General features: G+C 32.7%; 3 protein-coding genes across 3 annotated transcripts; all 3 read left to right on the top strand.

Moving 5' to 3' along the window:
- The first annotated feature begins 3,559 nt into the window (after nt 1-3,559).
- Nucleotides 3,560-7,702, top strand: LOC130501345 (amine oxidase [copper-containing] zeta, peroxisomal-like). The gene is made up of 12 exons (XM_056996246.1): nt 3,560-3,910; nt 4,285-4,394; nt 4,487-4,792; nt 4,864-4,976; nt 5,064-5,394; nt 5,468-5,683; nt 5,756-5,992; nt 6,298-6,483; nt 6,618-6,758; nt 6,895-7,163; nt 7,242-7,323; nt 7,404-7,702. The coding sequence occupies exons 1-12, from the start codon at nt 3,766-3,768 to the stop codon at nt 7,539-7,541; spliced, it is 2,274 nt and encodes a 757-aa protein (XP_056852226.1). The 5' UTR covers nt 3,560-3,765; the 3' UTR covers nt 7,542-7,702.
- Nucleotides 7,703-7,848: 146 nt separating this feature from the next.
- LOC108845243 (MATH domain and coiled-coil domain-containing protein At2g42460-like) lies at nt 7,849-9,363 on the top strand. Its single transcript, XM_018618487.2, has 4 exons — nt 7,849-8,005; nt 8,100-8,260; nt 8,507-8,712; nt 8,850-9,363. Exons 1-4 carry the CDS (start codon nt 7,914-7,916, stop codon nt 9,234-9,236), a joined length of 846 nt encoding a protein of 281 aa, XP_018473989.1. The 5' UTR covers nt 7,849-7,913; the 3' UTR covers nt 9,237-9,363.
- Nucleotides 9,364-11,877: 2,514 nt separating this feature from the next.
- On the top strand, nt 11,878-13,889 carry LOC108845244 (MATH domain and coiled-coil domain-containing protein At2g42460-like). Its single transcript, XM_018618488.2, has 5 exons — nt 11,878-11,968; nt 12,072-12,177; nt 12,247-12,410; nt 12,948-13,150; nt 13,357-13,889. Exons 1-5 carry the CDS (start codon nt 11,938-11,940, stop codon nt 13,777-13,779), a joined length of 927 nt encoding a protein of 308 aa, XP_018473990.1. The 5' UTR covers nt 11,878-11,937; the 3' UTR covers nt 13,780-13,889.
- The last annotated feature ends 1,436 nt before the right edge of the window (nt 13,890-15,325 follow it).

The following is a 15,325-nucleotide window of genomic DNA, read 5'->3' as shown; positions in this document are numbered from 1 at the left end:
TAATTGATGAAATGAACCTAATATGACTTTTTCATAGTAGATAAAAATATTATTTCTCTTTTAATAAAGAAGATATATTTTCTTTCTACAGCTACTTTTTAAAGCTTTAAAGCCTTATCGCTCAACTTTTTTTTTTAAATGTGGTTAGTTTTTTTTGTCGTTTGCTCATTTTTTACCAAAATAAAAAAACGATAAGTATAATAATTGATAATATATTTTTTTAACATAAAAGTCATAGTATTATTAGACATTAATTTGTTATATAATGAAAATATTGTATAGTTAATTGAAAACATTTACGAATGATTACCTTTGATAATACATAATTAAAAAACACTTTTTATTGGTAATTTTTTAGTGTTTTCAGTTTTATTTTATCCAATATATTTTATGTGTTTCAATAAAAAAGTAAACTGAGTGAAATATTTATCACAAAAATATAGCAACATCTTTGACAAGTATAATAATTTATTGTTCTTTATGTTAAAATAATACAGCTTCCTATTTTTGCTGAACTAAAAATGGAACACTAGAAATATTATAAATACAATGAAAATTTTGATAAACAAACCGTTCACTGTAAAAGGTTTTTGTAGATTTCAGTCCTCCAAACATTGGCCTGAATTCTGTACTAGTCTCTTTTGATATTTCACTAAGGACGCTACATATATAACTCTCTTTTTTGTTGTCACGCTACATATATAATTGCCACATATTTGTTTTCCTGATTTTCGGTAAAAAAGCTCATCAAGAATCACATGACAGTGATTAGGAACATGAAGCATACAAATAGAGATCATCCGTCTATTGACAAATCAAAACCCGGTTCAGGTCATTTTCGATGCTATATCATCAACATGTGATCAAATCTATCACTAACTTGTTCTAACTTTATTTAGTGTTGTTTTTGCTCTCATAGACCTTTTCTACACATTACATATCGATTAGCAAAATGACTTACTCTAAAATTTAGGTGGACATCTAGTGGAATGTTAAACATGTTGCTTTTAAAGACGACCATTAAAGAAGGTTAGAGAAGAACTCAGCAAACCTAAAGAAGATAACCAGAAGTAGTCAAGTTAACCTAATAAGTACATAAAATGAGTCACATGACAATGTTTCATTGACGATAACCAGTAACGGCCCTGAGGATAGTGCCATCTTAAAAAAAAAAAAATTGCCTTAGGCGAAATATAAAATAAAAATCTTCTTATAAAAAAATTTCAACTTTTATTTATTGTGTTTCTTTTGATTAAAGCAAAAAAGAATGTGGTATTCAAAGAAAAGTTGGAAAATGAGTTTTTGTGTGTAAATTAGATTTTGTTAATAGAAAATTGAGAGTAATTAAAGATACTTTTTTGTTTTTATTGTATTTCAATTAAGTTTAGTTAATCATAGACCTTTTTATTATAATTTCACCAACTAATTGATAATTTAACAAATAAAAATAAACCTTTTAATTAATAAAATAACACTAAAAAAAATTTAGACCTATGAACAGATCGTAATTGTCCATGTTGCCATGGGTTAGAACTGGTCCTGTCTGAAGGGAAGCACTAGAAACTTGGGCTTCCGGCCGTGTATAAGTTAAGGATTTAATCGGCCAATAAATTATAAAAGTCCCGAGTAGGCTAGGAGTAATTAGAGCTGAATGACTAAACCTACGAAGGAGTTCGTTCGATACCTTCCTTCCTTTGTTTTTATTATAAGACAGTTTTCTAACTTTTAAAGATTACAGGCACTGCGATAACAATATAACATATATAAAATGTGCAGAAACTGAAGTGTAGATAGGCTTAAAGGATAATGGGAGCAAGGATATATCTGTGCCATGGATGGATTAAGATTTTGCATATAGAATATTCGAAAAATTTTGAGCCTCGTAAACTCAAATAGTCGTAGAGACTAGAGAGTGTGTTTTTTCTTTTGCTGGTATGTGACTACATGCATGGATTGTGCGGTCCAGTCCACGATCTATTTGTATATTAAAAATTATTATTGCAAGTATATTTCGAATACATTTACGTAAATTTACTTTAAGTTTTTCATTTCGGTTTTTCAAATTATCTATGTTTCATTCGATTTGAATTCATATCTGAGAACGGTTTCATCTAGGACTGCGCATATGGATCTTCGGATCGGGTTTGGATCGGGTTCTGTCGGATCCATATTAAATCTGAATCGGGTTCGGATATTTTAGATCTAAAACCAGTATTTTGAAATCCGAACCGGATCCGCGATTGAACTGGTAAACCCAGTGACCCGAAATAAATCCGGTTCGGGTTTTGTAAAAAACCTAAAATTTAAAAAACCGCAAAAAATTGCAAAAACCCATTAAAACCTGAAATCCGGTACCGGTTGAACCACTAGTTGAACCAATAGATAACTTTTACATTTTCTAAAACTTTTAATTATTTTTAGATTCATTTAATATTCTAAATTTCCAATTAAAAGTTAGGTTTCTTTTGGTTATTTTTTTCGTCGTTTTTTTTTTCTTCTGCTAACTTTTACGGGCTCTGTATCTTTTTTTTCTTCCTTTTTTTTTCTTTTTGATTATTTTTTAATATAAATCTATAGTAAAATCTATTCTAAGTTTACAACTCTATTCTTTGCCGATTAACAAATGATTTATTTTTTACATGTTTCTAACTTAAATAGTCTAAGCTATTTTTTGATAGTTTATATATCAAATGAAAATGAAAATATAAAAAGTAAAGCTAAGTATTTTTAAAATATTTTTAAACATAAAATATATACATATCCAAACTATTATTTTATGTTTTAAAGAACATTTAGAAAATATTAACTTTAGTTTCTATATTTTTATTTTCATAACTAATATATTATTATATAATAAAATTAATTCATTTCTTAACCCGCGGTTCACCCGCGGTCGACCCAATGATCCAGTGATTCGGTAAGTAGTCCGGTTCAGTGTCCGGGTCGGTTTTTAAAACATTGCCTAAAACTGACATGGCATACTATATTCAGTCAATATTTGTAAATTATATCTAAAAATTTACAAAATAACTTAAATTAAACTATTTATAATTAAAATAGAACATTTTTAAACTCTAAATTTATAACAACATATTACTTAAAATGTTACAAAATAATAACAAACATTATTAACAAAAGATGTTTCAACTAAATCATAAAATAATATATATATATAGTCCAGTTTTGAATATACATATTTTTAAGTCCGGTACAAATCGATTCTCATACAATAACATTTTTAGCTTTTTAACAAACAAATGAAAAATATTCAAAAAAAAAAATATATATATATATATCACTTTTGAAAAACATGCACAAAATCTCTAAAAATGGTAACTCCATATATAAAATAGTATAAAACACTCCATATATAAAAGTCAACAATTAAAAGTATAAAAGTCAACAATTAAAAGTAAAGATTACAGATTTACTTACATTTACTCGAAACAACCAAAAGAAAACATAAATCTGGGGTCAAAATCCAGTTCCCTTTATAGATACTGTATACTGTATATATACTGGATAAAAACAAAGTAGAGCCCACAAGTAGGCTTGGCAGCTTCTGCTTGGACTCTATAAAGCAAATTGAATCACTCTCTTCCTCTTCCTCCCACCACCACGGGAAAAAAGGTGCGATCACACTTACCTCACCTCAGAGAAAACTCAGATCCACCGATAGAGAGAGAGAGAGAGGTGTTGCTGTATGTCAGTAGATTGTGTTGAGACTTACTTTGGTGGATTCGGCGAACTCGTAAACCCTATTCAATGGCCTCAACTTCGCAAAAGACGACGCCATGTGCTCACCACTCCGCCTCCGCTCCTCCTCCTCCGAAACTCCTCTCCGCCGTTGAGTCCGTAATCCGTCCCGTCGATTCGATCCCAGACACGGCCAAGAAACCAGCAAACAAAGGTATTATCAAATCTCTAACTGAATAACTGTTTCGAATCTAAAGAATCTTACGATCTGCCTTTAGATTGATTCTCCTGTAGTTGGTACTGATCTTCGATTCGTGATTTTTTGTTTGTATTGATATGTATTAAATGTCGGTTATGTAAATCCGGTTTAGTCTTTGTACATTGATACCCGGTTTGTTCTGGTTAGGTAGTTACAACTGTATATAGTCATTTACTACCTAACCGGAACAAACCGGGTATCAATGTACAAAGACTAAACCGGAGTTACATAACCGACATTTAATACATACTGTATTAATAGTTTGGATTACTTGGATGATAGATAGCTAAATTGATCACTATGGTGTTTATTTGTGATCACCAATGCAGGAATCTCTGTGATGCCAAGGACGGAAACAAAGCACCCCTTGGATCCTCTATCTGCTGCAGAGATATCAGTTGCTGTGGCCACTGTTCGCGCCGCCGGTGCTAACCCTGAGGTACAAACACTAACAAACATTCTCGAAATCAAATGTATTATCATGGTGCTGAAGATATATGGTGAAACGGTTTGGTTTTTTTGCTTTGGCAGGTTAGGGATAGCATGCGTTTCATTGAGGTGGGTTCAGTGGAGCCAGAGAAGCATGTTGTGGCGCTGGCAGATGCTTACTTTTTCCCTCCGTTCCAGCCCTCACTGCTTCCGAGAAACAAAGCTGGACCTGTGATACCTATGAAGCTTCCTCCGAGGCGAGCGAGACTTGTTGTGTACAACAAGACTTCTAATGAGACAAGTGTGTGGATCGTGGAGTTATCTTCAGTTCATGCTGTCACTCGGGGTGGGCATCACAGGGGGAGAGTGGTTTCTTCGCAAGTGATACCTGATGTTCAGCCACCCATGGTATGTCCTAAGAAGTTTAGATGCTGTTTTTTGTTCTCGAGCTTCTCAGTCTAAGAGTATTGTGATTTTAGGATGCGGCTGAGTATGCTGAATGTGAAGCCATTGTCAAAGACTTCCCTCCATTCATTGAGGCAATGAAGAGGAGAGGTATCGACGACATGGATCTAGTGATGGTTGATCCCTGGTATGTTAATAACATCTTGTTAGTTGCTGAGAGTTGTAAATTAAGGTGTACTTTTTCCTTGAGCCTGCCTCTGAACTTATTGTGCAGGTGTGTGGGTTATCATAGTGAAGCTGACGCTCCTAGTCGCAGGCTTGCGAAGCCTCTTTTATACTGTCGAACTGATAGTGATTGCCCAATGGAAAATGGCTATGCTCGTCCAGTTGAGGGCATTTATATACTTGTAGACATGCAAAATATGGTGGTGATCGAGTTTGAAGACCGTAAGTTTGTGCCACTTCCCCCATCTGACCCTTTGAGGAATTATACACCAGGTGAGAGTAGAGGTGGTGTTGATAGAAGTGACGTTAAGCCTCTCGAGATTATTCAGCCTGAAGGTCCAAGTTTCCGCGTAAGGGGTTACTTTGTCGAGTGGCAGAAGGTAGTTTTCCACCAACATCCCTAATTGAAACCTGATGTTAGTATCTAAATATGGCTAAACTTTTTGTTTACAGTGGAACTTTCGTATTGGGTTCACTCCAAGGGAAGGTTTGGTCATACATTCGGTAGCATATGTTGATGGCAGTCGAGGTCGAAGGCCTGTTGCACACAGGCTAAGTTTTGTGGAGATGGTTGTGCCATATGGTGATCCGAATGAGCCACATTACAGGAAGAATGCTTTTGATGCAGGGGAGGATGGTCTTGGAAAAAACGCACATTCGCTTAAGAAGGTTTGAAATCAGTTTATGTGTTCTCAATATATAACCAGAACTCGGTTTGCGTTTAACAATTAGGTTTTATAGGGGTGCGACTGTCTGGGATCTATCAAGTACTTTGATGCCCATTTCACAAATTTCACTGGAGGAGTTGAAACAATTGAGAACTGCGTATGCTTGCATGAAGAGGACCATGGGATTTTGTGGAAACATCAGGACTGGAGAACAGGATTGGCTGAAGTGAGAAGATCTAGGAGGCTGACTGTCTCTTTCTTTTGTACTGTGGCTAACTACGAGTATGGATTTTACTGGCACTTCTACCAGGTTAGTGGGAAACGTGATTAATCATTTTTAAAAGTAAAGTAGATACTAGTCATCTTTGCATCTATTTTCTAAAAGGAAGACAATTATATGTCCCTGCATGAGAATAAATCTTGTGTTTGGCACCTCACAATTGTTTTAAGGCTTTAAGCCTTAACACCCTGCTTGTCATTGTTCAGTTGTGGACATTGATTTACAGTGCTGAAGTGTCCACCTGAGTTTCATTTGTTTGATGATATGTATGGTGTTTCATCTTTATAGACATTTGAAGACTTAATATCATTTATGTCTTGACTGATTTACTGTAGGATGGGAAAATAGAAGCTGAAGTAAAACTTACTGGTATCCTCAGTCTAGGAGCGCTGCAGCCAGGAGAAACTCGAAAGTACGGTACTACTATTGCTCCGGGGTTGTATGCACCAGTTCATCAACATTTCTTTATCGCTCGCATGGATATGTCCGTTGACTGTAAACCTGGTGAAGCTTATAACCAGGTAACTGCTGTTCTTCTTGCTGAACACATACATATTTTTGTAGAATCCCTAGTGCTTGAAAAATACTAAGGATACACGTAGTCAGGTTGGTGATTTTGCTGAGTGGTCAGCTGAATGTAACTTTTTATCTGTAGGTAGTTGAGGTGAATGTCAAAGTTGACGAGCCCGGTGAGAACAATATCCACAACAATGCTTTTTATGCAGAAGAGAAGTTACTTAGATCTGAAGCAGAGGCGACGCGTGACTGTGACCCTTTTAGTGCTCGCCATTGGATTGTAAGCGAACTGTACCTTGCACGATCTCGTTCACTATTCTTAGTCTCCCTCTCTCATCTGAAACCATCAATATATTCAATGAATTAAGTGTTTTCTTCTTGTTGCTATCGACAACTCATTGTTAATATGTTGTCAGGTAAGGAACACAAGGACAGTAAACAGAACGGGTCAATTAACGGGATACAAACTTGTTCCGGGCTCAAACTGTTTGCCACTAGCTCGACCCGAGGCCAAGTTTTTAAGAAGAGCTGCATTCCTGAAGCATAATCTGTGGGTTACCCGTTATGCACCTGACGAGAAGTTTCCAGGAGGAGAGTTCCCAAACCAAAACCCACGCGCTGGAGAAGGTCTCGCCACATGGGTCAAACAGAACCGGTCCTTGGAAGAATCTGATGTCGTTCTTTGGTATGTATCCTTCTCACATTAAACTACTAATTACCAGAAATGGTGTGATTTTAAATGTGAGAATTTTGGTTTTTACAGGTATGTGTTTGGGATCATACATGTTCCTAGACTTGAAGATTGGCCGGTTATGCCCGTTGAACATATTGGTTTCACACTAATGGTAAAGTCAAAATCTTTGTCTGTTACGTAACTTTAACTTACAATAAAAAATCTACAAATAAAATGTTTTGGTCTTCACAGCCACATGGATTTTTCAACTGCTCACCGGCCGTCGATGTCCCACCGAATCCTGCATGCGAAATGGATACTAAGGACAGTGAGGTCAAAGAGGTTGTAGCACCAAAGCCTCTTCAGACTGGTTTACTTTCAAAGCTTTGAAACGTGACATACTTTTAATACACTGGAGACATTGTTGTTGCTCAATTCAGTTTCGAATTGGAAACGTTTGTTGTTTTATGTGTTGGTTGCAGACTATAAGACATTGGAGTGTTCAATATTAAAGACTGATTATTTTGTTATGAATGGCAATCGATTATACATATTTAAGTCGGAAGAAATCAAATTATGTCTTATCGAAAATTAAGGACATACAAAATATTTAATTTCTTTGATAATTGTAAAAGCTATCCCGATTTTTATGAAATATTTCTGGAATATTCCTGGAAGGTTTATATACCACAACTGGATAAACACTACTAATCAACACTTGGAAGCACTAAACCCTTAAATCGACAGAGCATTTTTTAGCAGATGGAGAAGGCTTTGAGTTGGGAGATAAACAACTTTTCCGAAAAGAATAGTGCGATGAAGTCAGATCGTTTCTCAAGCGGCGGCTGCGAATGGTACAAAACGAGAATAATAAAGATCTTTAGCTTTCTTATACGAAACGTCTTAGATAGATGTTTGAGCTGATAGTAAAAAGGTTTCTTCTGTTAGGTATCTTTGTGTTTATCCGGAGGGAAAAATTGTGGATGATCACTTGTCTCTCTCCCTAAGCGTTGTGAATCCTCGAACACTGCTACCTGGATGGAGAAGACAAGCTAGTTTTTGTTTTGTTTTGTTGAATCAATCTGGCAAAGTTCTACATACAACCGTTGGTATAAATGATATGATCATATCTTCAGTTTTCTTTTTTTTCTCTTGAATTTCAGGACTTACAAGTTAGAGGGCACCTCTAACACATTTCTCTATTTTCCTCTATATATATATATAAGAAAATTATTTTGTTTTAGAGAAAAAATAGCAAAATATATTGAACATGGTCTTATAAGCAGTGCGATTGATTATACATCATACCTGATTTGATGAAAGAAAAGTTGATTTATCTTTTTATGTACATACAGAAAAAAGCAGATTGTTCTGTGCTGAGACTCCAAGCTGGGGTATTATCAAAGTGTTGACTCTTACCAAGCTTCAACAAGATGGGTTTATGGAGAACAACAAACTAACCATTGAAGTCGACATTAAAGTAACTAAAGTTGTTTATGAAGGAAAATCAACAGAGAATGAGATTGTAGTTGTTCACGGTTTCCATGTTCTTAATAGTCAGGTACGTCAATGAACCAGTATATATATATATATATATATGGATTTTTGGGTCTTTTCTTTTTGTTTTCGTCTGTATATCCAATTAAAGATACAGTCTGAACTTTGTATCTAGTTAGCATTTCTGTGTAACACTGGCAGGCTGTTTCAGTATGCAACATGTTTGTGAAGCACCCAGACGTTGCGGTAGATATTAGATCAGAAATCAGAGAGGTGAAGACAGCATACATGAATATTCTCCTCGGTCTAGTCCAGACACTAGACAAGCCTCCTCAGAGCTTGTCGGAGACTGAGCTAAGCAACGCAGGCAGCGAGTTGAGCGAGCTAACTGATGCTGGCTTTAAGCTGGATTGGTTGAAGTCAAAGCTTGAGGAAGTTTCCTTGAAGAGGAAGGAACCATCTTCTGCACTCAAAATTGAACCGGAGAAGGAGAATAACAAATCTGCTACAGCTGCTGCTCCTCCAAGAGTTTCTCCATTTGAGTGCATACGCATTTTGATAAAGAAATTCTTTTTGGCTTGCTTCTAAAAACACTAAATGTGTTTTTCTAGTGAAAGTTTGGTGAGTGTTTATTTTTTTGTTTTAGTTTTTTTTGTCTTCCTTTGTATCTCAAACAAGTTTGCTTGATAGTTTTTCTTAATCATTTTTTGGCTGTCCCATCACTATACTCCTTGCTTGATCAGTCAAACAACCAAATGAGGTGCTTAGGCCTGGTAATATTATAGTGTTTATGACACATCTATCTTATTAAAGCTGAAGTACAAATTCGGTGTGTTTGGATACTTGGATAAGAGTATTAAAAAAATTTGGTGTGTTTGGAAACATGGATTGTAGTCTTTTAAAAAAAAAATTGTTTGGAAACAAAGATAGTAGTATTAAATAGAAAAAATAATGGGCTTAAGTTATTAAATCCATTATAAAAGAATGTTGTCAATATATATAAGAAAAATACAATACAAAGCCCAATTTAAAATACCAATTCAAATTATGGTTTTTATATTTCATATTTCATATTAAAATTTTAAAATATAATATATGTAATTATTTATATGATGATACATATTAAATAAGTATTAATTATATCATTACTTATATTATGGTACATATAAAATATGATTAATTATATGATGAAATTATACGATATATAATAATGACTAAGGATGGGTTTTCAGACATCCATACGGGTTTGGTTCTGATCAGTTTGCGTTTCGGGTTTTCAAGGTCAAATATTTCAGTCCTATTACGATGTTTCTAAATTTTTGTTTGAGTTTGATTCGGATCTTTACGGGTTTGGTTTGGGTTTGGATAACATATTTAAATTATTTTTAAAGTTTTAAATCACTATATATTTAAAATTTCTCAAAATCTATAAATAAAGTAATATATTACCTATAAATTTAAATAACATATGTCAGAATACCTAAGCTTAACATATCAATTGGTATGATTTAAAAATTTGGATACGAAATCAATAATTATTTTAAGTATTTTTTGGTGATTTGAATATACTTTAACTATTTCAGATATTTGTTTTTGACTATCTATATATATTTTCAAGTATTTTAAAGTAATTTAAAGGTATCATTCTTGATGTTTTATATACATCAAAATACAAAAATAATATATATATATAAATATATAAATCTATTTTTAGATAAATTCAGGTACACGAATACTTCGGTTCGGATCCGATTCGGTTCTCTAACTAACAAAATTTTAAATAATTCGAATATTTAATCAATTTATGTTCAGATTTGGTACTATATTTACGGATTGGTATCAGTTCTGTTCCTCGGATTCATTTTGCCAAACCATAATAATTACATGAAAAACAAATATCATCATATTTTTAAAAATATACATCCGCGGAGGTGCAGAGATCAAAGTATAATCATTTATTTTAACAACAAGCCAAATAAATATGTTGATTGAAGAGCGAATAAAAAAAACTAAAGAAATACATAGTTTATCAGAGACACTCTATGTCGAATTTATTATAAAGAAAATTTTATTAAAATAAATAAATTCAATAATTACAAACAAATAATATATTTTATAAAAGTGAAAAATAATACCCGCGCTTTCGAAGCGCGGGTCAAAATCTAGTAAACATATTAAGTCTCCTTAATTTTTTCGAAATTAACTAGTACGGAGTAATATTTTTTTTGGGTAGCCGAGAGAACCTATTTTAAAGTTTCTATCTATCCATATTCATAGAGAGCATTGTTTTATTGGTTTATTCTATTCCAATTTAGTTATATAGAATATTTCAAATTTAAATAATAATACTAGATTTAGATTTTGATATGTGTGTCCGTTTGAGTGTATTTTTTATAAGATATATTGTTATTTATTTTTCATGTTAATATTAAGGCTGGGCAAAAAAACCTGAATCCAAAAAATTGACCGATCCCTATCCAAAAAATAGTATCAAATCCGAACTGAAATTAATTAAATATCCAAATTATTCAATTTTTTGTATCTAGAAAACTGAAACCACATCTGATCCGAAAAAAAAATATTTTGAATACCCAAATGTATCCAAAATAGACTTATATACTGATATATATTAATCATTTTAGATTTAATGTATATAAAACATCCAAAATATATATATGATCTTTTAAGTTGGTTTAAATACTTGAATATATAAAAATCCAAAATTCATGTTTTAAAAAAAATTATTCATTCTCTTAAACGTTTATTCATGTTTCCAAAATTTTTTTTTTAATCTGTTATCTATGTTTCCAAACAAATCTTTTTTAAAAACTACTATCCATATTTCCAAAACAAACTTTTTTTTCTTTTAAAACTGCTCCAAACAAACTTCTTTTTTAATCTAATATCTATATTTTCAAATAAACTTCTTTTTTAAAAAATTACTATCCATATTTTCAAATAAATATAATTTGTAATTCAGTTTTAATAATATAGATGAATGTATCATGTAAAAATAAAATCTTACAAAACCTAAATATTATAATTGAACTTTTTCAAACTGAAATTTTGATACAGTTATTGTTTTGTATTCAGTTACAAGATTCTTTTTGTTGTAAATCTTGTAACTAAATTGTAAGGAAATTTATCCAGTATTATATTTTGTGAGATTTTGTAGATTTAGGCTTATAAATACTCGGTGTTTAATCTCTCCTAAATAATTAGGGTTTCGCTTTGCACTTTCTTTCAAAAACTATTCTACCGCTTGAATGAAGAAGCCTCATCATAAGATATGGGGAATCAAATGCAGAAGAGTATCTCAGGTAAGTCGTAATTTCTCATGATTTCCTTCGCCTTCAGCTTTGTTTGGTTGTTTTATCCCTCAAAACTCAAAGAAACAAAGGCTAAGAGATCGTTTTTGAACAGATAAGAGTGATCAGTTGCAAACGAGTTACACGTTCGAGATAGATAACTTCTCCGACAATATATATCCGATAAAGTCTCCAAAGTTTTTAAGCGGCGGGTGTGAATGGTAAGCGAGAAGAATCAATGTTTATATGAAACTAGCTAGAATGAGTACTCTTTGTTTTTAATCCTTTAGGTATCTTCTAGTTCATCCCAAGGAAACCATATTATTTGATGATCACTTGAGTGTGTACCTATGCGTTTATAATCCTAAATCATTGCGAACTGGATGGGAAAGGAAAGCTAACTTTCGATTCACTCTTTTGAACCAATCCGGAAAGGTTCTCCACCGCGCAACTGGTAATAGTGATCATATCTTCTTCCATGTTTTTGATCAAAACAAAATCTTCTTCCATGTTTTATATCCCATCCCTCTTGTAATATATGATGTTTTTTTTTATAAAAAAATGATGTTTATAAATGTAATTTTTTGGCATTTCTATGTTTAAAATTTATTGAAAACAATTTAACCAATTATATTTTGCAGTTTGATTATATTTTTGTAGAAAGAAAAAAAATTGTTTAATCATTGTGTTTTATGCATAACATCTTAGTTTATGAAATAAATGTAATGTTTTTATTTTGGTTTAAACATTGATACTATTGCGAAAAATATTTTTTTAGGGAGGAATGTTTGACCTTTCAGTTGATACCAAACATTTAGTGAGAACTTCTCGAGTAAACACTAGAGTATATGAAAGATATAAAAGTGGATCATGAAGAAATCAGGGCTATTGTCCAGAATATCTTCCATATTTTGAGTATATAGGAACATAAATTTTACACCATACCTGCTTGAAAGAAGAGTTTATATTTTAATATTTTTTTGTCTTGCAGAAAGATCATGTTTATTCTGCGCTCAGCTCTCACCCTGGGGTCATAAGACATTGCCACTTAGCAAGCTTAAAGAAGAAGGATTTCTGGAAAATAGCAAACTGATCATTAAAGTGGATGTAGAAGTAGTTGACATTGTTCATGAAGCAGAGTTAACCGGGCAAGAGACGTTAGTTCTCAAGGGTTTTGAGGTTCTTTATAGTCAGGTATGTTAAGGAGCTTCCCTTTGGATAACTGGATGTTGTGGTTAACTAAATAATAGTATTTGACCTATGTTCAATATAAGTTTTCAATTTAAAACTGGCCATAACTGGATTGACTCTAACCATTTTTATATATTAATTATCTCTCCAGTACTTATTGATATATGACTTTCATTTGTAACAACCTGCACACCTTTTCTTGCTGGCAGTATGATTCGGTGCACAAAATTTTCAAGGAACACCCAAACATTGCTATTGATTTCAAACCAAAGGACAAAGGTGTGAAGGCAGCATACATGAATCTTCTTCTCAGCCTCATCGAGACACTGCGCAAGCCTCCACAGAGCTTTTCTAATACTGAGCTAAGCAACGCTGAGAGCCAGTTGAATGAGCTAGCAGAAGCGGGATTCAAGCTGGATTGGTTAAAGTCAAAGCTTGAGGAGGTGTCCTTGGAGAGAAACAATGCAGATGCGGATGGATCTCGGGTCCAAGAAGTTGAGCAACGCATCAAGAACCTGGAGCTGACTTTGTTGGATCTCAAAGTTGAACTGAAAAGGGAAAAGTCTAAATCTGCTGCTGCTGCTGTTGCTAAGCTTGTGTCTTTTGACGACATTGTTTTACGTCGAAAATAAAAGTCTGGAGGTTCATGTAATTCTTCTGTGATTTATGGTTACTATGGTCATTGTTTTTTTTTTGTAAACTGCTTTTGTGCTATGTTCATTGTTGCATCTTCTTTTTAGTTCTCATCACTTTTCAACACAATAGCTGAGTTTATTTTTATTGATTGGTTTCTGTCAACACAACTCTGTTAACAGGACTTTCGGGGAAGGTGATTTCCTAACAGTGATTGAGTTTGATCGAAAGAACTGTAGTAGTGCTTATATCGCTCCCTTTATCTGGAAATCACCGAGCTCGTCTGTCAACACGACGAGATCATTTATGAACAGCTATTCTACCAAACAAAAAAAAACTAGATGAATTTTCCTTGCAGCAAAAGCGTTTTATTTTACAAACATTGAAGGGTTAAAACTTAAAAGATCAAAAGACGCAAGTACCCTTGTATATGCTTGTTTTTATCAATCACCTTTCGAGTTGTAGTCGTAGCCTTGTACGTAGGTCTGGTCACATATCGAATATCCGGGGTTTTGAAGGTATTTGTGATTTGATTCGTAAGTTACGAATATCTAATTTTTTTATTTGTTTTGTTTCTGGAATATACGGATATCCTGAAAAACGGATATCCGGAAAATAAATAAATATTTGTGGATATTTACGAATACTTACGAATATCTCATTTGTTTTGATTAATACAAATAATCTTAAAAATTCGATACAAAATTTGTTTTGTAAAATATTTGTTTGCATGATATATAAGATAAAAATTAAAATTCGATACAAATTTTTGTTTGTAAATTTTTTTTTTGCATGATATATTTTTTTAATATTTGTGATTTGTTTCGATTTTAATGGATATTAATTTTTAGTATTTGTTTTGATTCGAAAGTTTACGAATATCCAGAATTTTTGGATCGTATCGAAACGAATAACGAATCGAATCAAATTTAACGGATAAAATGTACAACCCTATTTGTAGGTAGGGCTCAGGTCTATTAAGAGAGCAATGAGACACAGTTACTCTAAAAAAGTAATGAACACAGTTCATTTTCATTTTTGAAAATTGATTGCAATCTGGTTATCGAATATCCCACCTCATATAACCGGGAAAATTTATCAAAAATGTCATAGTTTTGTATTCTCTCCTTTTTTAATAAGCGTCATTTTGATATTTTTCACATAGATTAAAAAGTGACAGAAATATATGTTTGTTGTTATTAATTACACATCTCTGACCAATAGTATTTGAGATAAATAAAATTATTTAAAAATTAATGTAGTTTATAATTAATTTTCAGTTGATTATAAATATAATTTATATTAGAATTGTAAAATGACATTTTTGTGTAACAAGAAAAAAAATCATATATATAATGAGACACTTTCTTCTCTTCTTAAGGTGTCCACATCAGATTTTAATAAATGTTTGTGGGACTCATCTTTATATTTTTGTTTTAAAATAATATGTATCATATAAATATCACTAAATATCACTTAGTGCAGTGGTTTATGTATCATTAAAGAAGCTCACAACCCGAGTTCGAATAGTGAACATGTGTTTTG

This window comes from Raphanus sativus, unplaced genomic scaffold, assembly GCF_000801105.2.
Source record: "Raphanus sativus cultivar WK10039 unplaced genomic scaffold, ASM80110v3 Scaffold0169, whole genome shotgun sequence".
Classification (NCBI taxonomy): Eukaryota; Viridiplantae; Streptophyta; class Magnoliopsida; order Brassicales; family Brassicaceae; genus Raphanus; species Raphanus sativus.
Note: the sequence above shows the minus strand (reverse complement) of the source record. Positions and strands in the feature narration are given on the sequence as shown.